Raw genomic sequence first — 25,863 nt, forward strand, 5'->3', positions numbered from 1 at the left:
GTCTCAGTGTGTTTGTGCACGTGTGAGTGAGTGTGCCTACATACATGAGCATGCATATGCTTGTACAGTTTATGTGCTGGGTGGAATTGGCGCCTGCTGCATGCTCATTTTGCTTGAAGGTTACGTGAATGTCCTCCGTGAGGAGTGTGAATACATCACCCCTTCCCATCAACAGTCCTCACCCCCTCGCTCTCCTTCTTCCCCTTTTACTTTCTCTCCCTGTTCCTCCCTCTGCCCTCCTCTCACTTTTCTCTCATTATGCAGAAAACACAGCTCATCTATGAAATCCTTAAAAGCCAAGCCCTCTAATCCAGGGATAGAAAGTGTACTTAACATCTCGTGGAGTGGAACCTTGAGACCGCAGTTTCATGAGTACAGGGGACAATTAGCATGCACTCTCACCCGCACAGTGAGAAAGATCATAAGGAGAGGATCTTTTTGAAATATAATCACAGAAGAGTTATTCAAGGCTGCATGTGTTAATGCTGACATCATGCAGTAATTGGTGTTCTATCTGAAAAAGAGAACAAGATGTCCTTTATGGGATAACATGACATACAGTATAGGTCTGACACTGCACTGTCCACATTATACTGCCTGGTAACAATCAAGACAACTTTATCCACAACCTCAAACACACAGTATCAAAGGAGAGGAGAAATAAACTTTGCATAATTTAGATTTAAAGGGGCAGCATCACATTTTTAGGCGCTCAGTTAGAGGCTGCACTGCTGTCTGTAAGCCATTGGCACAGCTCCAATCCAACAGATAATGCCTTTCAGCTGGGTGATGCTACCAGTGTTTAGAGAGGGAATCCCACATTCTTTTGCTACTCCAGCATGCTGCTTTTCTTTGACCAGTACAGCCGGCAACAAAAAGAAAGCACGGAGAGCAGGAAGAGAAGAGCTCCACTCATTCATTATGAATTAGATGATGGCTGAAGAGGGAAGAACTTTCAGTACACATAGATCTGACTCTTGTTCTCAGACATCCAGAGCACAGATCTGAGCAGATAACTATGGCAGAGCAATAGGAGGATGCACATTTATACTCATAGAGAAACAGAAAAACACCATAAAGTGTCATCATTGTTTTCTCACTTTTGACTCATCACCAAGTCCCTATGGGAACACTGCAGGAACATTTCATCAGAGGATCACTGTGTTAGTTAGCTTGAGCTAGGCTGCTGTCTCCTAACAAGTCTGCAAGTCCAGGACGCTGTAAGCATCACAACCAGGACGGACCATACTTCCAACCGAGACATCTCATTGCAGTGGATTGCAGCTGCCTGCAGATGACGAGCCGTTTCAGCACCTGAGCGGCGGATAGCTCCGGAATAGCCGGGGACGAGCTGCTAAACATCAAGTGTGCGTGCGCTGCTCTGTGTCTGTGTATGTGTGCATGAGAGGAAAGGAGATCCTACAGTCGGAGTCTCTCTCAAGATGCTCAATACCTGCATCACCTGTCAACACTGGGAGAGACTAGCAGCAGCAACTCTGTGCTGCTAACAAAAGGAGCCATGTGCATGCTAGTGGTGGGAAATAATCACAAAATCCACTCACCATGTCTCGCTGCATCCCCCCGGCACGGTAAGAGTTAATCTGCAGTGCGGGCGAGCAGCTACAGCATGTATCCGAGCACACCGGTTTGTTCCGCCTTTTCCCCCCCAGCTCCCCTCCCTCCGAACCCGCTCCTCTCTCCCCTCCTCCCTGCCCTGCCTCTTCCTCAGGAACAAGGGATGAGATAACACATTAAGATTCTCCAGTTCATTGCATCACCACAAAATGCGATCCGGATTCACATTCACAAGGACAGGTGGCGTGTGAGCAGAAAGGAATCTAGTATGGCGCAGAAATCCATCTCACGCCAAATCTATAATCATTTTTAGAGGTTATCACTGAGATATTACAGATCTAAATTCCTACAGGAACATTAGTGGGAGCCTTTGTCTAAGTGACATGATCGGCGATAATGATAATCATAATAATTAGGCCTATATATAGGATATTATATCACAAGTCATAGCGGACTTGTAGTCTAGTTAAATAAGTGCAGACCGGCTATTCAAATCCTGTTGGTTCAGTCTACAACCTAACATAAGGCACTGACTTCTCTATTGATAGGTTTATCCAGTCTGCCCATCACCTCATAGTGTGGGACTGGCAAAGACACTCACACACCAGGAATGGGAAAGATGTTTGTCATTCAAACACACTGGGTGTGGCGAGCATCTCATCCACTCTCACTTTCTGGGAGTACTCAAGACAGCTGAGGGCATTGCTGTGAAAGATAACCTCAAGTTTGATGTAAAGTACAAGTGATAATGGAGGAGCCTTCGTTTAATTACATGAGCTACTTGCATTGTAAGATGAAGAGAGTTACTGGTCTCTTATGGAGAGCATGAATGTATGGCTTTATTAAAATGCATTGATTAACAGTGCTTATGCCCAGATTGCATTTTAATTTAACACTACATCATCACAGCTGAGCACTGAGCAGTGAGAGTTATACAGCAGCTGGGTGAGTTTGTTTGTAGCCTCCAGCAGCCTCTGGCTCTCTGTTGGGATTCTTGTGGCAACAAGGCGCTGGGAGCGCGCGGTGGTGGCGCGCTCTCAGTGCTTGTCAGCCGGACCGAGCCACAAGTCAGTGTTCCTCAAGCCGGTTTCCGCCGGTTAGGGAAGCCGCACCTCAATACGTCTGCTTCCAAATATAGTCTCTGTCTTTCTCTCTCTCTCTCTCTCCCTCTGAGTCGTTGCAGAGATCTTGAGGATGTTCATTTCTAAGAAGAAAAATACCCCAGCAGGTCCTTTCATTACAGCCTAGTGGGCTCAGTGATACACTCAGTGCTCTCTTTATTAGGTACAACTCTACAGTCTGTTGCAATCCAATATTGCAGCCCTGCAATAAAGTCTTCCTTTGCAAAGTTTATAGTGTTTAGTTTTTGCCGACATTGTCAGAAATGTCTTCCGGAAATGTGATTATTACATGCATGAGGGAGCCAGAATATTAGAAACAACTCCATCACTATGACTTCAGTGCAACAGCACAACATTTGTGTTGAATTGCATTACATTGCACATTTGTAGGGGGTTTGTACAAAGTGGACGCTGACTGTATGCAACCTATATGCATATGTTTGCAGTAAATGCCATCTTTATTCCAGGCCTTTTGAGGGGTCATCATCATATATACAAAGGAGGGAAATGACTCCTTGTTAATAAGAATATATCATGTGGAGTGTCAAACAGAGAGGAATGCAGGAGTGGGAGTAAATTAACAGTAGATGGGAATGAAGTAAACAAGTGTACAACAATAACGATAACACAATTCTTATTTCGCAGAGGTGTCAGACATTCTTCAGTAAACAAATATAAATTGCCTATAGGTTAAACACCACAGCCTGACATCTAAAAAAGGAGAATAACTGAACAATATGCCCTCAAATGCTATTTTAGAGTCTAACGTGTGTCATGTATACTCAATGTCAGTGCATGTAGGCATAGACATGGTCAAGACGACCTGCTGAAGTTCAAACTGAGCATCAGAATGGGGATGAAAGGTGATTTAAGTGACTTTGAACATGGCATGGTTGTTGGTGCCAGACAGGCAGGTCTGAGTATTTCAGAAACTGCTGATATACTGGGATTTTCACACACAACCATCTCTAGGGTTTACAGAGGATGGTCCGAAAAAGAGAAAATATCCAGTGAGCAGCAGTTCTCTAGGAAAAAATGCCTTGTTGATGCTAGAGGTCAGAGGAGAATGGCCAGACTGGTTCAAGATGATAGAAAGGCAACAGTAACTCAAATAACCACTTGTTACAATCAAGGTCTGCAGAAGACCATCTCTGAACCAACAGCACGTCGAACCTTGGAGCAGATGGGCTACAGCAGCAGAAGACCGCACCAGGTGCCACTCCTGTCAGCTAACAACAGGAAACTGAGGCTACAATTCACACAGGCTCACCAAAACTGGACAACAGAAGACTGGAAGATGTTGCCTGGTCTGATGAGTCTAGTTTTCTGCTGCCACATTCAGATGGTAGGGTCAGAGTTTGGTTTAAAAAACATGAAAGCATGAATCCATCCTGCCTTGTATCAACAGTTCAGGCTGGTGGTGGTGGTGTCTTGGCACACTTTGGGCCCCTTGGTACCAAGTGACCACAGCCTACCTGAGTATTGTTGCTGACCGTGTTCATCCCTTTATGACCACAGTGTACCCATCTTCTGATGGCTACTTTCAGCAGGATAACGCACCATGTCACAAAGCTCAAACCATCTCAAACTGGTTTCTTGAACATGACAATGAGTTCACTGTACTCCAATGGCCTCCACAGTCACCAGATCTCAATCCAATAGAGCACCTTTGGGATGTGGTGGAACAGGAGATTCATGTCATGGATGTGCAGCCGACACATCTGCAGCGACTTTGTGATGCTGTCATGTCAATATGGAGCAAAATCTCTGAGGAATGTTTCCAGCACCTTGCTGAATCTATGCCACCAAGAATTGAGGCAGTTCTGAAAGCAAAATGGGTCCAACCCGGTACTGGCAAGGTGCACCTAATAAAGTGGCTGGTGAGTGTATATGTATTTGCCTACTACATCTGTAGATTGATCAGAGAGCAATGTAAAACACCAAGAAGATCAACTATAACACATGATACACACATATTTACAGCTGATGGCAAACATTTTATTTTCCTAAATAAAACAGAATATCAGTTAAATTTTCTACAACAGTTAATCTGCAATATCCAGGCGGGTCAATTCTCTTGTAATATGTTGCATATATGCTGTTGCTACACCGCTGTACACAAGAAGACACAAAGACGTCAACCACTAAACAAAACGTATAGTCAAGAGAGTGCTAAGATAAATGAGTGTACTACTACTAAAAAAATCTGTACAGAATAAAGTCTGCCACATAAGAACTTTTGCATCTGTGGAAAACTCTTCCATAAACGAGGCTATGTCAAACATCACCAGGTCATGACAGGTTGATAGCTCAAAGTAATATGAGTCAGTGCCGAGTTATAGATAAGCTGCAACAAGCTGTTTGGGAAAAGTAACAAAAATGCATAGATTGGTCATTTTAGATCATTGTCTTTGTCGAGATACAAAAATAAGATAGAAAAGGAAAGAAAAAGCAGAACAAAAAAAATTAATATGCTCTTTAGTTGGATGTCTTTGATGCATTTTTGTTCATATGGACATCCTTTTTTTACACAACAGTACAACCTCAATGATAATGTTGAAAAAAGTGCATCATCAATCAAATCCAGAATAAATTCAGTTGCATGCATTTACCATATAAAGTTAAATATTTACAGACATTATAAAACACTGTATTCAGGCCCAAGTGCTCAGAAGAGTTTAATGCTACTGAACATTGACTCACATGATTGTTCATTGTACCTTTATAATGTCAACACAGAAATCTTATTAAACTATGGGGAATAGTTACAGAAAACATACATCAGAGGAAAATGCTCAACGCATTATCTTGGCAAATATCACAATCAAAAACAAATGCAAAATCATATTCTCTGCCTTGCATTTTTCAACCCTTATTCGCTCTGATTTCTTTCTTACGTTCTTTATTTCCCTCTCCCTTCTCCCCTCTGTCTCTGAATTCATCTTTACAGCCTTTTCTTCCAGTGTGTTGTGTCTCAGGATTGTGCTCTTGTGCTTACAGCTTACAGAGTTTGTTTATTCCTCCTTTTTCCCCCCACTTCTTATCAAACTTCTCTGTGTGCTGTAGACTGTTCATTGGGCCATTTGGACCACAACTGCCTTCCAGGCTCTGTCTTTGTCAAAATCCTGCAGCGTTCCATTGGCTGCTTGCTGCTGAGGGAGCAAAACAAGAAGAGGGAAAAGGAGTGAGAGATGAAATGTGGAAGGGGAAAGGTGACACAAACATTGAGATAAATGATGTGTGAAGGATGAGCAGCACAATGTGTTTTTATATGTTTCTAGCTCATAAGTTTTTAATGCCATCATATCCAAGTGCCATTTACATGAGCTACAGCTGGTGAGAGCACCTGGAAGACAATTAAATGTATAATTTTCTACATTCGCAAATGTCTCCTGCTGGAAGTGGAGAGACAGGCATGGAGGGAAAAACACAGACAGACAGGCTTTGATAGGTATGCCCATTTATGTCCACAACTCCTGCTTTTACCTGCCTTACCTCGAAGGAATGGCTCGGGGTGTGCATGCTGTCATCGCACTCTAGAGCCCCCATGCGGAGCTGACTCTTGTAGGAGGCACAGTGCACCACAGTGGCTGAAGTCAGAACTGCCTGCACCAGCAGCAGCACCATGAGAATCAGCAGCAGGATGTCATAGGATTGCTGGACCACACACACACACACACACACACACACACACACACACAAATTAAATTAGATGATTCTAGGTGAGATATCTCAATGGGTCAGTCTCAGAGTTTCTCTAAAGTCTATTCCTTTATTTCTCGTGCAAAAAGGGCTCAAGGCTGGATAGGTAATGCTTCAGAGGAAGCTCACACATTTCATACTACTGGTGAATTTTCACTTCATTAAGCTAACCTTGGCTGTGGGCACATCATGCAGGAAAATTTCAATAAAGCTGATCACACTGCAAGAGAGGAAGCCGGAGGCTGAGAAGAGCAGGGGAGACGTCACACTGCTGATCGCAATCAACACCTCCACCTGAGAGGCACCAGGAAGAGAGGAAAAAAAGAACAGAGAAAAAAGTTTGTAGACCCAGAGGAAAAAGGAAATAGACCCAGATTGTGTGCTGAGAAATAATAAAGATGATCCTTCCTTAATGCCTTAACTTCATTAAGATTCAGGATGTACTGTAAGTAACTTAATTTGTATAAACCCTGTGAAAATAAAATACAGACTTAAAGGGACAGTTCACCCCCAAATCAAAAATAAGTATTTTTCCTCTTACCTCTAGTACTGTTCATCAGTCTAGATTGTTTTGGTGTGAGTTGCCAAGTGTTGGAGATATCTGCCATAGAGATGTCCACCTTCTCTCTAATATAATGGAACTAAATGGCACTTGGTTTGTGGTGCTCAAAGTGCTAAAAAATACATTTGAAAAACTCAACAGTAATGTCTTTGTCCAGAAATCATGACGTGGTTACTCAAGATAATTCACAGACCTTGTTGTGAGCAGTTTCATGTAGGAACTATTTTTTTCTACTGAACTACATCTGCCAACCGTATCATCATGTAGAAGGAAGTGTGCATCTACTCATGGATAAGAGGCTCATGCTTGGGACAACGTGAGATGTAAACATTAATGGCATCCTTCTCGGCTGAGCTGTAACATTAGCTAGAGAGAAAGTAAATAGTTCCTGCATGAAACTGCTCACAACAGGGTCTGTGGATTATCTTGAGTAATCAGATCATGATTTCTGGAAAGAGACTATCTTTCTAATGTTTTTTTTTTTTTCACGCTTTGAGCATTAGAAGCTGAGTACCAAAGATCTCAAATCCAAAAGGTGAGAGCTCCAAAGATTAGGAGCCACAGCTTCAAAAGCACAGTCTTTGGACCACTTGATCAGGGATATTTTGCTCAGGCAGGTGAGTCACAACAGTTGAGATGACTAAATTTCAGCTCGAGACATTTTGATCAAGAGTTAGGGCCTGGTCCACAGTGATGCCTAGTTTCATAGTGAAGATTTAGCAGAAGAGGAATGACAACCTCAATGATTTATTATCTTAGTGATGAGACTGGAGTGAAAATAAGAACTTCTGTTTTGTCTAAATTAACAATTTCGATTAATTTTGAGACTTAAATGTGATGAATATCATTGTTGCAGTGATAGGCGGTACCTTTAAAGTGAAGGGGAAGGGAATGCAATGCAAACAGAACAGGACCCAGGAAAGAACCATGAGGTACACCACAAGACAGAGTTTCAGATAAAGATGCATACAACAGCAACTGAGAGACTTCTATCAGAGAGTTCGGAGGGCGACCACTCTGGGGCTGACCCACCCACTGCCTAAGTGTGTTGATTAGGATACTGTGTCCTACTGTTTCAAATGCTACACTGAGATCCAACAGTATTGAAATAGAGCTTTTTCCTGCATCACCATACAACAAAATATCATTTGAGACTTAGACAAAAGCTGTTTCCCACACTGTCTCCTACTGAGCTCACAGTCACAAAATGTCACATCCACCCTTCAAATGATACAAGCCCTTTTTAAGTGTATTAAACATTCTCAAGGCTGGTGCTCCAAAAATTGTTGTTGTCTTGTACTCACCAGACATTTGTTGGGGTATTCTGACACGACATGACTGGCAATAGCACTTGGAAAACACTGCAGAGGATTAAAGATCAGACACAAAGTTACCTGATAAGACCAGTGACAGACTGCATCTTAGTTATCATTCTGAGCTGCATTCTCTGTCATGATGAAAAGAAACCTTTAGGAAGAAAAACTTACAGCCACAAGAATCCAGAAAAATGTGACAGACAAGTAAGGGCCAGGCAGCAAAGCATCCATGTTGAGTGCAATAATCCCTCCAAATACAGCAGAAATTCCCACGATCACCTCGATCACCTATTAGACATATTCTTCAGTGACTGATAAGCAATGATCAAACAGAAATATCATGGGCAGCAAAACTGAAAACTACTCACAGAATACGCTTTAAGGAGTCGAGTGGGGAACACTGCAGGCCTTAGAAGCCCAGATCTGTCATATGTCATCGGCTAAAGGATGGATGGAAAGATTGAAAGGAGTTAGGATGGAAGGGTGAAAGCTATAGGGAGAGGAAGAAGGGAGACACTTCAGCTGCGGGAATAAAAGCAATCAATCATTCATACACGCACACTCATACACACCTTCCTGTGGCAGCAGCAGTCCTCTGCAGAGCGGGCTGACAGGATGACAGTACTGGCCATCAACACCTCCAGCAAAATCATCAGAATGAGGTTAAAGTTGATCTGAGAACAGACAGCGTGAGAGGGAGAGCAGAGACACAATAGTAGATGGAAGATTGAAGACTGGAAATTCATAAAAATGCTTTATTTTGGAGACTAACTTGATGTGCTTATATGCAACTAAAGGATTAGTGCATTTACATTGACAGCAGAGGGGTTCAGGACCAGTTTGCATCCAAACCAAACCAGACAGGTGGTCGTCACAGCAAATGTTGACACGTAGACCACCTGGAAATCTGACACCTTGGGAAAAAACAAGAAAACATGAGACCTTCATTAAGATTGAGCCTCAATTGCCTTGAGGAAATTCAATTAAAAATCCATTAAAACATAATTATCTCCTTTGCCTTTGGTGTGTTCATTGTTTACTCACTGCAACATGTCTGTTCTTGGCAATGGCAAAACTGGCAATCGCTGCTGGAAGGCCCTGTGAACAACAATAACAAATGAGCTGCTGAACTGATCTATTTAGCAGATGCTATCTAAAAATCACGTGTGACTGACATTTTGACACAGAGGTCTAGTTTGAACAATATGTATAAACTCATTAAGGAGGAGCTGTACATGTACGTGACTGCGATTGCACTTGCATGGCGGCCACTTACAGAGCCGGCAGCACAGCGTAGGTAGTCCATGGCAACAGGGAACACATTTCCCAGGTACAGAGAAAAACCAGATGTGATGAGCAGACTGCCCTGAGGACACACACACACACACACACACACACACACACACACACACACACACACACACACACACAGGCATGCATACAAATACAGACACTGGTAAATGTGTTCAACAGGTGAGACTGCACAAGCATGTTGACATTCTCTCCCACACAAAAACACGCACATATTCAACAACACACAAATCTGATGTGCCCACTTAACCAGATGTAATGCAATGCACACAGACAAATTGCTGACATTTGTAATACTGACAGGGAGCAAACGCATCACATCCATTCATATGCACTTTTGTAAACTCTGGGATATAGTTTAAAGGAGCGGTGTGTAGGATTTAGTGGCATCTAGCAGTGAGGATTGCAGATTGCAGACAGCTAAAACTTCTCCCTCATGCCAAGCTTAAACTCCTGCTTAGGATTCCTTCAGTGTTCATTGTTCAGGAGGTTCTTACCAAGTAATCTGCAGTGTGCTATTCCTCTCTAAAACAAATGGCCCAGGTGATTAAAACCAGTAAAAGCACTGAATAAAGCAGTTACAAATTCACTGTTTGGCTCTTCACAGATGGGCAACTGGCCAAGCACCTGCTAATGTGTGCTCAACCTTTTTCTGATCCAGATGTTTAGGAGCCCCAGAGGTCTCCTCCTCTCCAAAACAAATTGACCCGGTGACTCAAACTTGTAAAAACACTGAAAAAAAGCAATTTCACATTAAAAGAATCTGTGTTTTCCCTCATGCTGCTCGTCACAGAGGGCCTGCTAATTACAGTGACCCACACAAACACACAAATGGCCCTATGTAGAAACCAAAGTTTGGTTTGACCGTTCTGGGCTACTGTAGAAACATGGCAAACTCCGCAAACCCCTTAATCCCACACACTCGACCTTAAATGGTCACACAATTTTCTAATACAATCAATGAGAGAGACATATTGTTTTATGTGTCTCCTAACCTAAATGTGGAAGCACAAAACAAGACTTCTTGTTGCCATCACACTCAAAATTTCTAGATTTGAATACTCTCTTATCAGAGAAGAGATCACTCCAACCTTTAAAGTTTGTGTGTGATGAACTAAATAGATACACCCTGTGATGTGCTTCCTTTCTAAGTCTCCCTGACCATCTTTCCTCTCACCCCTATGAGGACGCTGTAGAGCCAGGCCCTGTAGCTGAAGCAGGGGTGCTTTAGAGGCTCCGGCTGGGCCAGCTGCAGGTCACTGGCCCTCACGTCCACAGTGTAGCTGTCCCGCTCGGGCCTATACCGCTCCCCCCTGTCTGGCCTTCTCTCAGTTCCCCTGTCACTCCGTCGTCCCAGCGTCCCACTGCCCCTCTCCAGGGTGGACATGTGGCTGTAGGTGAACTCCTCTCTGGCTGAGAGCTCGTCGCACTGCATCACGGATACAGCTGGTGGCTAACTTCAATTACAGGATGGGAAAGTGAGGATTCAAGCCTCTGGGGAGAAGGAAAGACATTGTGAAAGCTACATGAGTTCAGAGCCTATGACCCATTTTCAACATGTTTCTTCACAGCTGTTCCCATCAACAGGAGGCATTAAGTTTATTGTCAAAGTGAAGATGGAAATCAGAGTGCTTCAGCATGGGAATTTAGGAAAACAAATCAATGATAAGTGCATTTAGCTGAAAAAATGAGCCATTAGGCTACTAATCATGCACTATCCCCAAAACAACAACCCCCTCCCTTTTTGTCTGCCTGAGCAAAGAGGACACCACTTACTCCACCTTCCTCTTTATCACAGCTTCTCTTTCGCATGTTGCTCCCTCCGCACTCACCTGCTACTGAGTCTCCTGCAGAAATATTGTCCAACAAAGGTGTCCGTCAACAACTGAGCTCAAATCACCACATGGAAGACAGCTTGTTTTTGTCTGCAGCTCCTTCTGCTCCCCATCTCTCTCCCTCACACTTACACTCTCTTTCACCCTCACTCTCCCCCTTCTTTTCTCTCCCTCTCTCTCTCTCTCTCTCCCTTTACACGACGTTTCTCAGAAGCAGTTCTGAAAAGTTTTTTCGAGCCCTTCAAAGCGTGGAGCTAAAACACATGGCTCTTGTGCTGCCAGCCTACTTTGTGCCAAAGGGAGAGCGCCTGTGCATGACAACAAGGGGAGTATGAAGGGGCTCGCGCTGGGGGCAGAGTTAGTAGGGCAAACACCCCTTTTTACACTCCCATTTGCACATGCACACACACATGCACATCATCCCACTCACAAAACTGAACAATGGACACTCAGAAATGAGCGCATGGCATCACACAAAGACACGTGCTCAGAATTTCCAGTACATAGGAAGAAAAATGAAGCAGCTACAGAGGCAAATTCACATATACCATCATGTACAGTGTCACATAGTTGTTTTTTGTCTCTACAGTTGAATGTGTCACCCTGTGGAGTTCCCCTCATGACTTCCCTTGTTGTTACTTAGCGCTCTACTTGCAGTTCACAGCCCAGTAAATTAAGATGCCCAGCAGTGCTTTAGAAAAGAGGCAACAGAGACATTTCCACGGCTTAATCACATGGTCTCCTGTCTGACACAGCTAATCTGATGATGGATAATTTCTCCTTTAAATGAGAATCCCCTAACTACTCATTCAGGGGTAAATCCTATTGGATGACGACACATTGTGTGAGTGTGTGTTCACTGTGTCAGTGTATAAGCATATACATGTATGTGCACCTCAGGATTCCATTCAGTCTTTAACACAGCGCAGCATTCTCAGCTCAACATTGTTCCAGGGCGGCGGTAACCATGGTGACTCCTTAACAACTGCTGTCACCCCGTCCCTTGCCATTCTAATGTCTCCGCCCAACACACACACACACACACACACACTGCAAATACCATACACACTCGGAGGGAGAAAAGTATTGCAACAGTTTTCTGGAGACTTGGAAAGAGGACCTGAGGAACGCTGATTAAATGAGACACAATTCAATATCTGGGAATGTAAAAAAAAAGATGAAAAAGCATGTCTAAGCTGGAGTTTTTCTCCCAGTAATTTGATTGGGAGAGTTTACTATTTCATAAACATCTAAAAAATGGAGCCAAACAAACCCTGCTGCATCTGACATTTATCATATGAAGAAAAATGGATATCAGTATCATGTTTGGTGCTCTGGTTTCACTGTAGCAGGCTGGCTTATAGCCTGGGGCAGCATTTACTAATTACTGTAAAATGATTATCATCTAACAGCACTATGAATCTCTGTTATTATAAATCGATACACAATGCATGTCTGCATGAGAAGTGGAAGAGGGTTTCTCTTCTGACAGCAGCAACACAGAGTGACACACGTTCTACACTGCTTCACTTTTAGCCTCTTTTGCAAGAGAGTGGACCAGTCGAGAACAAGGCCACGTCTGTTCTCTCTGCACAGCTTTGATTCTCTCTTTCTTCTTCTTATTCTTCTCTTTTTAGGTGTCTTTTCCCCTCTGATTTGCTTTACACCTGTCTGTGTCTGTCTCCATCTCTGACCGTGACGCCCCCACTGCTTCTCCACCTCTTTGAACTTCTAGGCACATCTGCGAAGTGCTTCAATCCATATGAAATATACAGCATAATATCTCTCTCAGATACTGAAATTCAGGCATTTCATCATATGAGTATGGAGCAAACTGACTAAATATACTGCAGCCTACTAAAAGATTTTCTAACAAGCCAAAAAAATACACCAGAACTCAAAAAATAATTATATTATGAATCTAGTTAGAACGGAGTGTAAAATTACCAAAACACTTCCCTTTATTTTGCTCTTGTAATTACCTTTCACGACTCTTTCCATTTTTGAAGTCCTTCATTTTCCTTTTGTTGGTCTTGGCACCCATTTAATTATTTTCTGAAGCAACATTTCTAGCTAGCTGACCTGAAAACACTGGTACTTGTTTTCTTCATTTAAGAGTAATCTAGAGCATACTTAATCATGTTTTCTCCATTGGAGGGGCACCCAGGAGAGCACTTCATCACCTTTTCTGAAAGGGTACCCTTTAGAGCACTGCATCAAGTTTTCTCTACTAGAAGGGCACTCTGGAGGGCACTTTATCATGTTTTCTCCACTGAAGGGGACCCTGGAGGGCACTTTATCATGTTTTCTCCACTGAAGGGGACCCTGGAGGGCACCTGAACATGTTTTCTCTACTAGAAGGGCACACTAGAGGGCACTTTATCATGTTTTCTCCACTGAAGGGGACCCTGGAGGGCACCTGAACATGTTTTCTCTACTGAAGGGCACACTAGAGGGCACTTTATCATGTTTTCTCCACTAAAGGGGACCCTTGAAGACACTGCATCATGTTTTCTCCACTGGGTGCACCCTTAAGAGCAATGCATCAAGTTTTCTCCACTGGAAGGGTACCCCAGAGGACACTATCATGTTTTCTCTACTGAGGGGCACCTTGTAGGGTACTTCATCACACTTTCTCCACTGCAAGAGTACCCTTGAGAGCACTGCATCAGGCTTTCTCCACTGGAAGGGCACCCTAGAGGATACTTAATCATGTTTTCTCCATTGGAAGGGCACCCTTTAGAGCACTGCATCAAGTTTTCTCCACTGGAAGTGTACCCCAGAGGACACTTTATCATGTTTTCTCTACTGAAGGGCACCCTCGAGGGCACTTCATCACATTTTCTCCACTGCAAAGGTACCCTTGAGGGCACTGCATCATGTTTTCTCCACTGGAATGGCACCCTAGAGGGCACTTTATCATGTTTTCTCAACTGAAGGACACCCTAGAGAGCACCTCATCACGTTCTCTCCAACTGAAAGGGCACCCTGGATGGTATTTTTTCCATGTTTCCTTCATTTAAGAGCACCACGGAGGATACTTAATTGTGTTTTCTCCATTGGAAGAGCATCCTGGAAGGCACTTCATCACATGTTCTCCATTAGAGGGCATCCTGGAGGGCACTTCATGACATTATTTCCACTGGAGGGCACTTTACCATGTTTTATTTGCTATCAGGGAATGCAAGAGGGCACTTTCCTATGGTCTCTAAACATTGGGGCACCAACGGAGGCAGTCCCAGAGTCCACCAGTGTAAGTAGCATTAGCATGCTAGCTTTGTTGGTGTAAGCCTGCCAACTAAAATGCTTTTGCTGTGTTAGAAGAGTTTATGTAACAAGATAATCAGTGATTCACGTCATGTGCACTGGCTCATGTAGTTAAATTACGTATTTTTGGGGCTCCATAAATTAGTGTGCTAAGAATAATTTGTTTAAGGGTTTTCCTGTTCTTTTTTCTTTTTCTTGTCAGTGATTTCAGCCTATTTATCCAAGACTGCGGTGGTTTGTGTGCAGTTGGGTGCCACATTAAACCACCTTCCAGCTGAGATCTAACCTTCTGTGGAGCACAAAATAATCACAGGACAGCCTTTAAAATTTGACTTCAAACAGAATAATAGATGCTCCCTCGCGGGTGTTTTGGAGCCAGAGACTGCACCAGAAGAATCTATGAATGGATTCATAGCATTCTTTATATTAATCTGTATAGAGGAAAGATATACCAAGTCACACATATACAAGTCGTGCTGTTTCACAATCCCCAGAAAACAGCTGACAGCATAATGTTTCCAGGTCTGGACTAAACAGGCCTGGAACCTCTTGCACATGAAATGATGACACCATTTGACTGTTACACATTTAGTGACCCATGCTGATGACAAAAATATCCCCGCCCAACTTTCAGTCATATAGCGTAAGTGTGGAAGCAAATCCTCAACATAATCTTCCAACAGCTCAAACAGAAAAACACAGTCATCCCTCTGACATGCAACATTTAAACATAGATATTTAAAAGATGAGCTTTTTGTTTTTACAGCGATATCCCACAGTAAGACACATGAGAAAACATCTGTGGATATAGTATATACATTAACTTACATTATCAATAGCTCTGTTTTTATGAACAATATTTACACAGTATAGTGGAGGAAGGAAAAGTCCTCTTTCCCACCCAGTTGCTCAAACTCACGTAGTGAAAGTCCCTCTTTTGCATCAGTCACATTACAGTTACTTGTCAGTTGTTTGTCTCGTTTGGCTTTAAAGAGTAATCAGCACAATTAATGCAAAGTGTCTGACAAATATACAAATTAATAACTCTGTACAGGTCCACATGTTTAAGCAAATAATCACAGCATGAGGCAACAGTTCCTCCACACAGCCAGGAAGAGATACACCGATGGCTTATCACATTACACTGAGGTTGTTCAACGCTTCATAATCATGTATTCAGATGCTCTGACCGTTGCAGTTTGTTGCAACTCTTCCTCTTGAGTTTCTGTAATCCCACCTGAGCCATTCAGTCTAACATGTAACAGACTGCACTACCTGCAAACGTCTTGCTGAATGAGGGACATTGTTACAGTGATGTGATGTTATTGGCAAATTGTGGCATAATACAGCTATCTTATGACAGTCATTGGATGTTACTGTAATTCATAGTTGACAGATATCAACGAGGCAGACAGACAGACCATCTGTGCTAAGATAACAAGAAGCATATTAGCAACTGATGAGCGTCACAGAGACAAAGATCGTTACTTGACAATCTAGGAGTCCTATGTTTTTCTTCCATCTTAATATGGTGTCACGTCTCTGCTATCTCTCTGGTAAATATTCTCTGTCCCCGTGTTCAGAAAAGGGCAGGAGATCAGACGATGGAGCCCTTGGAGGAGGACAGGTGGATGGACTGGATGCGGGTGGCAAGGGTTTTCTCTAGGTCCTGCAGGATGTCACAGCCAGGGCTATCTGGAGGCGTATCGTACAGCAGCTGTTTGAAGGGCTCCAGCTCGATTAGGATTAGCATGTTCTTGAGGAAGTAGCCCTCTATATAAGACGCCAAGTCTGGAGCATCAAGAAACTGTGGAGAAAGTGGAAAAACATTGTTATTTAACTCCAAAAACTGTGACATTTTCAAGAAATTACAGATAAAATGTCTGGTTTGAGGTTAGATTTGATTCAACTTTACTTTCATTGCACAGAGTTCAGGTACAGAGACAGTGAAATACAGTTTAGCATCCAGCCAGAAGTGCAAAAAGCAGCAAGGTGCAGAGTAATGTACAGAGTACATAAATAATAAAACATGGAATAAGCAGAATGTGGAATTAACTGTAAGGCAAGGGCATCAAACATACAGCCCGGGGGCCAGAATTGGGCTGCCAAAAAGAGTCCAATTTGGCCCACTTTGACTTAGCACATCTAATACTGATACACTTATGAAGGCTGAGAGGTGCCAGGTTTCAGGAGCAATTTAAACAATGAGTAGATACTTTATGTAAAATGCTGCCTCAGAGGCTTTTCCACCCTGACCAGAATACAGCTCTCTGAAATAAATACTTATTATAGTCATATTTAAAGATAGTGAGCATTGTGCAAAATATTGTCAACCAGCAGCTTCACTACAAAAGAATCTGTATCAGGCTTCTATCTTAAAACAATATGGGTGGAATCCTGTTGTAAAGGAACTGACCAAACTGATTTGGATAGTGGGAGTGGAAAATTAGGAAAAATACAATATGCACGTGTAATGAAAGTAGTGGACAGCAGACTGACTGCAAAACTGAGACATACTGTTAAATATGCACATATTTTTCTAAGGATATCTCAAGCTGTTCATTAAGGTTGCGTGATATCCAATATGCCGATATTTTCCAACTCATTTTGGCCGATTGTCCATACCGATACCAACATATGCACACGTGTTTTTCCACCCAATTGCAGAGAACATCAAGTCTTTCCTGTGGTGGAATTGACATACCATTATGCCTGCTCTTATGGTGGTGGCCCTGGTGGCAGATGCAGACATAAAACAGAATGCTTTTCAAAATGTACACTGGGCAAAGAACACTACTTTAACTTTGGTTACATGAAAAACATGCCATACTTTTTAATGTAAAATTTTCAAGGAAAACTGTAAAAGTCCTCCCACTTGAACAGGCTTGGATGATGGTCTCCCTAAGACCATAGCCAAAACCAAGGCAAATTTGATCTATTTCAACTTATTAAAGTCACATAATTAAAGCATCATCTTATTGGCCTGTCATATCAGCAGAAATGTTCATCTCAGGCCAATGTCAATATTTCATTTTAAGGCCGTTATCTGTGTTACCCATCACATGCCAATATTATTGTGCATCCCTACTGTTAATCACTTGTTCTGTTAATGGAGGAACATTTTCAGAATGTACTTCTTTACACTTGTCATTTATAGGTTATTATGCAATGGTTTTACTGGTCGGGCCCACTTGAGATCAAACTGGGCAAAATGAGTTTGACACTCCTGCTGTAAGGGGTATGAATACACTAGATGTATACAGTATGTACAGTATCAATATTGTAAACAGTGCAGGTACACTCGAGTGTTAGTATGAAATATAATAGTGCAGGGTATAATTATGTGTAACACTAACAGTAGAGTATTTCATACAATATGAACAGCTGGAGGTATGATATGGATAAAATAAGTGTAATATGCAACAGTTGTTTTATTTAGTGGTCATTTTCCAGCTATAACACTTTAAACTACTCTGTGGCAGAGCTTGTTTTTGTACTGTCCACTCGTAGTGTTAGTGTGGGTTTATTGATTCTGCTCTATTTTTTGCACCTTGGTGTGGTTGTAGATCTCCACACACGTTTCAGTGTTTATGTTCTTGGTGCAGATGATCTCACAGTGCCTCTGCAGCGCCTCCAGCTGGAAGAACTTGGCTGCAGACAGAAGCTGGAAGAAACACGATTGACTCAAATTAAAGTTTATAATCATTTGTATTTGATCATAGACATTACTGTAGAAACACAGTGCAGCATCCAAAGGTGACCTTGAAATTCTTAACAGTCATAGTGTAAAGGTTTATGGTGAAAGCTGTAGTATCGACCCTAACCTCCATGACATCAGTGTTCCTGATATGCAGAGCTTCTGTCCCTCCACAGTAGAGATACTGCATCACCAGCTGAAAAGAGGAAACACACACTGGATGAAGAAGGAGTGTGAATGTGCGGTTCAAGTGTGACCGTGTCTCATTTCCTGTAATTAAATTACCTGAAAAATGTGATATTTGACATTGCTGATTTCGATGCAGGTGTTTTCACCGCAAGGTCTGTTTGCTAGAAGAGTTTTAAACCTTGAGAGAAAAAAAGAGAAAGAGAGGAATGAAAAGGTAAGCCTTGGTGGAACCCAGTCTTTGGTGTTTTTAACATTAAATAAGCGTAAATGGGAATAAATCTTAATAGCATATAGTAGCTTGTAGCAGGGAGGGAGAGCAGAATGAACCTTGAACTGCTGTACAGTCATGGATTTGTTTTAATGAGTTATTTCATGTTTTCTCTGAGGATGTAATGTCAGCTACACATTTGAGTGATGCGTCGTGACAGGACTGATTGGTTATCATCAAAGTAACATGACATGAGAGTGAAAAGGACATCCTGTCAAGATCCTGGGGGCAGAAGGGATGATTTTTTGGATCAGCAGGGGAAAATGTACAGTACTGACAACACTGTATTAATATTTCACTTTATATTAAAATGTACAGTTACACATTCAAAGCCTTTACAGAGTTCCGTATACTGTACAGCAGAATCCTATCCTGTACATACACATTTCCTGTATTTGGCATTTGACAGCCGATGCTTTAAGTGATTGTACCTGTTGGAAGCTGTGAAGAGCAGGACTTTGTGGGCGTAATACGGCTTCCCTTCCACCAAAAAGGTTACATCTGACATCTCTTTATTGTTCAGGAAGTGAGGATCTGAAAGAAAGGTGGCCAGAAAAACTAAATGTTTTTCTGATTAGCATGAAAAAACAAATAGAGTGTCCAACTCAGCCTTAATGGCCATTCTAGACACATTTCATTACCACCTAGGTGTTGTTGTTTTACAATGTCTATTCCAGTCTCTGAACACCAGATGGCGTTATGTGCACTTCCCATTTTCCCATAATATGCATTCACTGTTAGCACACTTTAAATACATCGAAGTAGTGCTCTTGTGCTACCTTAATTCTGTACATTGTTAAACAGAATAGATTTTATGGTCAAAATAAATAAATTTGAAAAGACAGGCCCTCACCCAGGCGTGACGACTGCTTCCTCTTGATCTCTGTCAGTTTGGGGATGGGGTAAGGGCCGTAACACTGGGTGAAGATTGCAGACAGCTGCTGACTGATCACCTCATTCTGACAAAACACAGACAAAGAAACAAAACATCAGAGGGTGAGGAAAAGCTGCTTGGGCGGGCAGCGCTCAGCCAACATCCAGGAGTTAGTGTTACGCAAGAACACAAGTACTTACTTTAGTGCTCCTCTCCTACACAAACATCCCCAACACAATTATCAGCACAGCCAGAGAGATTTAACTTCTGCAGCCTCGTATCACGCTCAGCTCTCACTTTATTCAAGCCGCATTTTCCTGGCTATCTCGCACCTCTGAAAGGGGATCAGATGAATATCAGGCTTATTTCTAACACCCTCAGTTCCTCAGAGATTTCTGTAATAGGGAACACCATCCATGAGAGGCTGAGCAACCGTAGGAGTGTGACATGTGAAAGAGAAAGACGGGAGAGAGAGATCTTTTTACCCTCACACCAAACTCTCCCCTTGTGTGTGTGTGTGTGTGTGTGTGTGTGTGTGTGTGCGGTGCTGAAACAGAGGGAGAAGGAGGGACAGTGGCATTCAGCTGCAGCAGCGGTGCGCAACACTACAAGCCCCACATGTGCAGTCAGGCTGCTTGCTCTCACTGAAGCATGAAGCCAACAAACAGCTATTAACAACCAGCGATTCCACCTGGGACTAATGTGCATTTATGGAGTTTCCCCCACATTTACAAGCCAGTGTGACAATATGAGATGGATGGATGGATGAATGGATGCATAGATAGATAGATAGATAGATTCTGAATCCTACTTCTCTTGCTTCAACCTAACCAGTCCAACCAATGGAGGCAACAGGTACTAGCCAATCATGGAGATAGCAGGGTGGGTCATTCAACTGCTATCCTAGGAATCATAATTGCTATATCATAGGCAACTGGACTTTTTTGAGTTTCTTGAAGACATTTCACCTCTCATCCAAGAAGCTTCTTCACATCTAATGGACTGGCATAGAGTTGCAGGCTTTAAACTTGGTGTGGTCGAGAACCCTTACAGAGTAAAGATTTGCAAATTTTTGCCCGGGGGCATGCAATTTTTTCCCCCCATTTATGGCTGCTATATGCACCATTTTCCAAGCAATATGAGATAAAAGAATGCCTAAAAATCTGCACATTATTTGGGATGAACATGATAGTTGCCAAGGCAAAAAAGAAAAATCATAGAGAGCCTACATCCTACTTTGTATTAAATTTTTCTCCAGCTTGCATCATCATTATGAAACCATAGCAAAACAACTACTCAGGATGACTAATTTTCACCACTGCTACCTAAAAGATACAAAAATTTCCTGATGTTGATAGGTTGGGAATTTGGCGTACACACCGGCATACAATATTATCTGAATGGCACAAAGTTGAAGGAAAAAGCTTCGGGGCTTTTGAGAGAACATTCAGGGCTGAAGCTCCAAAGCTCCCCCTGTTCTGCTTCTGGTGAAAGAGAAGTGGACTGAGTTGAATTAAACTCAAGTGAAGTGAAAGGGAAGTTGAACTGAACTGTTTCTAACTCAACTGTTGAATGGAGCTTTCAGTGGGCCGATACAGCACATTATGAAAGATGAACAGCTCCTACCTTGATGTCTCTGGCCCTCATGGTGGAGCCAACATTGCCAGGGGTCCCTGAGGCCCTCGTAGAAATGAGGGTCACTGGCCCCTCCATTCATCAGCCAAGACAAAGACTGACACTTCACCAGTCCACTGAGGGCTAAGATAGCCTGAGTGTGTGCGTGTGTATGTGTGTGTGTGCGTGTGTGTGTGTGTGTGTGTGTGTGTGTGTGTGTGTGTGAGAGAGAGTAAAAGATAGTGTTGACATGGGATTGCACAAGCATGTAACTCTCTGCAGGTCTGCTTGCGTGTTTTATTTATTTGTGTGTGCGCACTGCAGTGTTTCATCCCTGTATCAGCAATGACAGCACAAGTCATCACGCCGGCAGGGCAGTACCACGCCAAGGCAGAGTAGACAAAACAAACAGAGGTGACAGACGGGACAATGATTTGCTGTTTTAAATCTAATATGGCCTACCAAGGGGATCATGAGCTTAAGTAATGAGACAGGGCCCTGATCTAATGAGCAGCAACAGAGAGGAGCGGGGAGGGCATGTCATAAATCATTATCATGTTAGGTAATTGATATTGAGTAGACCTCTGGGGCTCTGTCAGTCTCTGTGAGGCTGATGTCCTGACTACCTAATGACAATCAGAAGTAAAGCGGATATATATCTGAAAGTATAGAGGAAGAATGAAGACGCAGACAGTGCAGTACCTTGCTGGCTCGGAGGATTTGGAACATTAGAGGCAGGCCATGCGTGATGAGCTCCTCAGTGTACTCCTCCTCCTCGATGCAGCTGAACTCTTTCAGAAGACCCTGGATCAGAGGGCGGCGGTGCTGATGGAAACATGTGCGCAGAGACTCCATCCAAGTGTGCAGAGTCCATGGAACCCCTGGGAAATAATCACAGGGATATGAAACATATCGAACACACACACATGCTCAAAGATGGTGTACATGTTGCATACAGAATGTGAAGCTGTATGCATGTGTTTACAGAAACTAACCGAGGCTTCGTATATCTATAGTGATGTCTACGTGCCCATGTTCTGCACTGTGGTACATGGCTTCTTTCAGGGCTTTCAGTCTGGCCTTCCCAGTTCGGATCAGGTCAATCTGAGACGGACTTCTGCCTTCCAGCTCCGACCCCTCAGCCAGAATCTCCTCCAGGGATAAGACATCCCCCTTCCCTTTCTCTGTGTGCGACAGCAGCTTACGAAACACATTTCTGGGGGAACAAAAAGCACAGAAACAAAAGAGAAATTTAATTTGATTGGTCGCTACAGATTATAGGACTCTATTTAATTGCTTTCCTCCAGGCCAATATCAACACGAGTGGCAAACAGGTGCATTTGCATTATTATACACAATTATAATAAAAGCGATAGGACTGTCATTGAGGTCATTATGATAGGCCGTGGCAATCTGAAATTAACTGTCCCGCGGCTTAGATTGTTATTGCTCAGTTTTAATTAACAAGTACTCTTCGATAAACAAATTTTTGGTGCATACGAATAAATAAACAAAAAATCCTGAAGGGCAAAAGCTTCTCATTTTATGCAAATAGCCACTTATCTATCGTGAGCGGCTTATAAAGAATGAAAGTTTCGTAGACTGAACGGTCTACTGTAATTGGTGTTAAATAGGTATAAGTGACTGCGGAAAATGGACTATCATGTAATAGACTAAACCCATATTTTGTCATTTTCATGCACCAAAACTTCAAAGATAAACCCACCAGTAAATGCTAGGACATGAATCATGCGTGAAAAATTATGTTTTTAATTTTTATGGTGCAATCAAGAAGACACAAGCTCTGATATATCTTCTTAGGAAAGCTTGATGCTGCTGTCAAAAAATATTTGTGTGTCATGTTGTGACAACTAGATAAAGAGTGAGTGAGTGTTTTTTATGTGATAGCCATGCCCATTCTTTGATTTATTGGCATACGTCTCATAAAATATAGCAGCCTTCATTGTGTTGCAATGTAGCTGATGTATTCTTGCGAAATAACAGACAGGTACGATGGTGCTGTGTACCAGGTGTGGTGGAAATTGCACAACAAACAAAACAAATAATAAGGTAATACTCTATTTTACAGGTCAGCAGCATTTCAGAACAAATTCCTCATAGTTCGCAAGAAGTTTCTAGGAAAGAACTATGTAATTTGTTATGTATTCTAGGGGATACATCGACCGTATTTAATTGGTACACAATTCGATCCACAGCATAATGTAGTGAGTGCTTTAGGAAGTGTAGAGGAGGTGAGTTACACATGCAAAAATATGAATTTTGTATACAGGCAAGCAGAAAATAAAGAATTCAATAGCACTGTAATGATGTAGCACATTGAGACCACAGTGTGTTTTATTAATTCTTTTTTTTCATATGTTCTAGATGGCTGTACTTTTATTTTTGAATCTGTGAAAAGGAACAGCTGCAAAGACACGAGATGAACACCAGGAGTTTAGTCATACAGTATTTAACATCTAATGACATAAACCAATTCAACAGATGAGGTGTCAATTTCATGGACATGCGCTGTTGAAATTGTGTTTGCACGTAAACAAGATTATATACTGAATACACAGTGTGAACAGAGTGCTGGCTCTGTTTATTCACTCAGGAGAGTGTACTCATGACTGAACATGAGTAAGTGTGTGTGTGTGTGTGTGTGTGTGTGTTACCCACCTGTGTCCATGAGCCGCTGCCAGACTGTAGGAGTTCATGTCCCCCTGTGGTGCAGTGGAGATGCCATTGCGGTACATGGTTCCCACCATGGGGTCCGCCCCCCGCTCCAGCAGCAAAGTCACTAACTCAAAGTTACCTGTGCATGAAAAGACGATCAGTAGAGCTTACACACAAATACACACAACACCATTAAACCAGAAAAAACGAGTGTGAGGCAAATATTCGATCATCATTCTGCACACATGCTTCTATTTGTCTTTATTTCTCCAGCCCCCGGGATAAATACACCTCTGAAGTCATAACTCAGCCTATGATCACGCTGACAGTCAGGTGTTGTTATCAGCTGGTTATAGGTGGCCAGCTGGCGTTGTCAGCTTGCTACAATACAATTGGACAGGAGGCGGAGGATGGGAGTCACGCTGGGGTCTCTGTACCTGCAGCAGCAGCCAGCTGCAGTGGGGTCTCTGTATAGTTCTCCATACCATCCTGTAGGGATCCCTCCACGTTGGCTTTGGCATCCAGCAGCAGCTGTGGAGGTCGGGTGGGGACACGAAGGGACAGAGATGGAGACGGGGGGAGGGGGGTGAGGAGGAGAGGAAGAGTAAGTTGGCTAATGAGAACAATCTGAAGATAGTCTGGCAGAATTCAGCTTCTTTTACTGGTGACTGTCTGTACAAAACAAACCTAACCAGGGAACATTTAATATTTAACTTTAACACTGTCTCTAGTTTAAATTTCATGTTTCCACTATTTAAATGTAGCCTATGTAACCTTTCGGAGCTTTGCTTTTTCCCAAAATGTCAAGTTGTTCTTCAAATGTTCTCTGTTTCTGCAGAGCTAAATAGCATATAGTCTCACAAATCTGTTTCACTGTTTTATGGATTTATTATTAATATTTTAATTGTAATGAGCTTATCTTAAATTTAAAATCATCTTCTTTGAAGTACATATAACACTGCTCGTATACTAGGTGAAAGACTTGTATCAATGCTGCAGATCTATCTAGGGACCTACTTTTTGTAACTGAGAGAATAATTCAAACAAGTTCCTGAATCTCATAACTTAACGTCGTCTAATACAATGAAAAATGATTTGCATTCAAAATGAATATCTTGGAAAACTGAGTGTGAAATTATTACATATTTAATAACAATACAATGTATGGTTTTATTCAGATTTTAATCTTTTTAACTTCATTAATTATTTTTAGCTAATGTCCTTCAGAGATGAAATTGTGGTGTCACATGGCTTAAGCATTTTCCATTAGAGTTTAATGATTCAAAATCCAATGGATGGCTCATTTAGAGGACAAACTGATTTAGTTAAATGAGTTCGATAACAATTAGACTGCTGTCTTTCCACTTTCCACTTGCCAAATGCAGTCTGATCCATTTGCCCAAAAATGGAAACTGACAGGAGGCCATGTTCAACACAATGGTTCCCACGTAACGACTGACTGGATAAATGCCCTCTTTAGAGATGAAAAGACACATTTGTACATCAAACAGCATCAAAGGAAAATAAAAGAGAGAGAAACAGGAGAAAACTCGTAGCGGCGAACCATCATCATCATCACCACCGAGAAGCTCTGATGACAAAAATGACAATGATGACCAACCATGAGCTGAAGCACAACGAGAGGTCACGATGAGAGAATCACAGGTGAGAGAGGACGTCACTACCTGCACCACAGGCACATGTCCGTGTAACACAGCGAAAGTGAGGGGCGTCGCCTGCCGCGTTTCGGGAAAGACTGAGGGGTGCTTGTGCACTGAGTTTGGCACCTGGGGAAGGGACACAGGTGGGTGGGTTGGGTAGGTAGGAGGGAGGGAGAAAGGTGAGGGAGAGAGATA

General features: G+C 42.5%; 2 protein-coding genes across 5 annotated transcripts in view; both read right to left on the minus strand.

Moving 5' to 3' along the window:
- Window positions 1–4,708: 4,708 nt before the first annotated feature.
- mlc1 (modulator of VRAC current 1) lies at window positions 4,709–11,722 on the minus strand. 3 transcript variants are annotated; one of them, XM_049573425.1, is made up of 12 exons: window positions 11,420–11,722; window positions 10,765–11,081; window positions 9,553–9,642; window positions 9,321–9,374; window positions 9,089–9,190; window positions 8,849–8,950; window positions 8,645–8,716; window positions 8,448–8,564; window positions 8,265–8,321; window positions 6,570–6,692; window positions 6,192–6,353; window positions 4,709–5,848 (listed from the first exon to the last, which is right to left on the minus strand). In XM_049573425.1, the coding sequence occupies exons 2-12, from the start codon at window positions 11,020–11,022 to the stop codon at window positions 5,768–5,770; spliced, it is 1,218 nt and encodes a 405-aa protein (XP_049429382.1). In that variant the 5' UTR covers window positions 11,023–11,081; window positions 11,420–11,722; the 3' UTR covers window positions 4,709–5,767. The 3 variants fall into 3 exon arrangements, with proteins under 3 accessions (XP_049429382.1, XP_049429384.1, XP_049429383.1); XM_049573427.1 differs by having other exon boundaries at window positions 4,710–5,848; window positions 6,192–6,302; window positions 11,420–11,721; XM_049573426.1 differs by having other exon boundaries at window positions 4,710–5,845; window positions 11,420–11,721.
- A 3,368-nt stretch (window positions 11,723–15,090) lies between these two features.
- btbd11b (BTB (POZ) domain containing 11b) overlaps window positions 15,091–25,863 on the minus strand; it is a 106,091-nt gene continuing 95,318 nt past the window's right edge. Inside the window, exons 7-17 of one of the 2 annotated variants that reach the window (XM_049573406.1) lie at window positions 25,693–25,794; window positions 24,445–24,538; window positions 24,011–24,146; window positions 22,327–22,547; window positions 22,034–22,212; window positions 19,697–19,802; window positions 19,275–19,377; window positions 18,672–18,753; window positions 18,514–18,582; window positions 18,240–18,353; window positions 15,091–16,496 (exon numbers count right to left, since the gene is read on the minus strand). In XM_049573406.1, coding sequence (XP_049429363.1) covers window positions 16,287–16,496; window positions 18,240–18,353; window positions 18,514–18,582; window positions 18,672–18,753; window positions 19,275–19,377; window positions 19,697–19,802; window positions 22,034–22,212; window positions 22,327–22,547; window positions 24,011–24,146; window positions 24,445–24,538; window positions 25,693–25,794 — 1,416 coding nt within the window. In that variant the 3' untranslated portion in view covers window positions 15,091–16,286. The remainder of the gene's footprint in view (window positions 16,497–18,239; window positions 18,354–18,513; window positions 18,583–18,671; window positions 18,754–19,274; window positions 19,378–19,696; window positions 19,803–22,033; window positions 22,213–22,326; window positions 22,548–24,010; window positions 24,147–24,444; window positions 24,539–25,692; window positions 25,795–25,863) is intronic. The other variant, XM_049573408.1, reaches the window with a different exon arrangement.

The sequence above is a fragment of the Epinephelus fuscoguttatus genome, linkage group LG4 (assembly GCF_011397635.1).
Source record: "Epinephelus fuscoguttatus linkage group LG4, E.fuscoguttatus.final_Chr_v1".
Taxonomy (NCBI): domain Eukaryota; kingdom Metazoa; phylum Chordata; class Actinopteri; order Perciformes; family Serranidae; genus Epinephelus; species Epinephelus fuscoguttatus.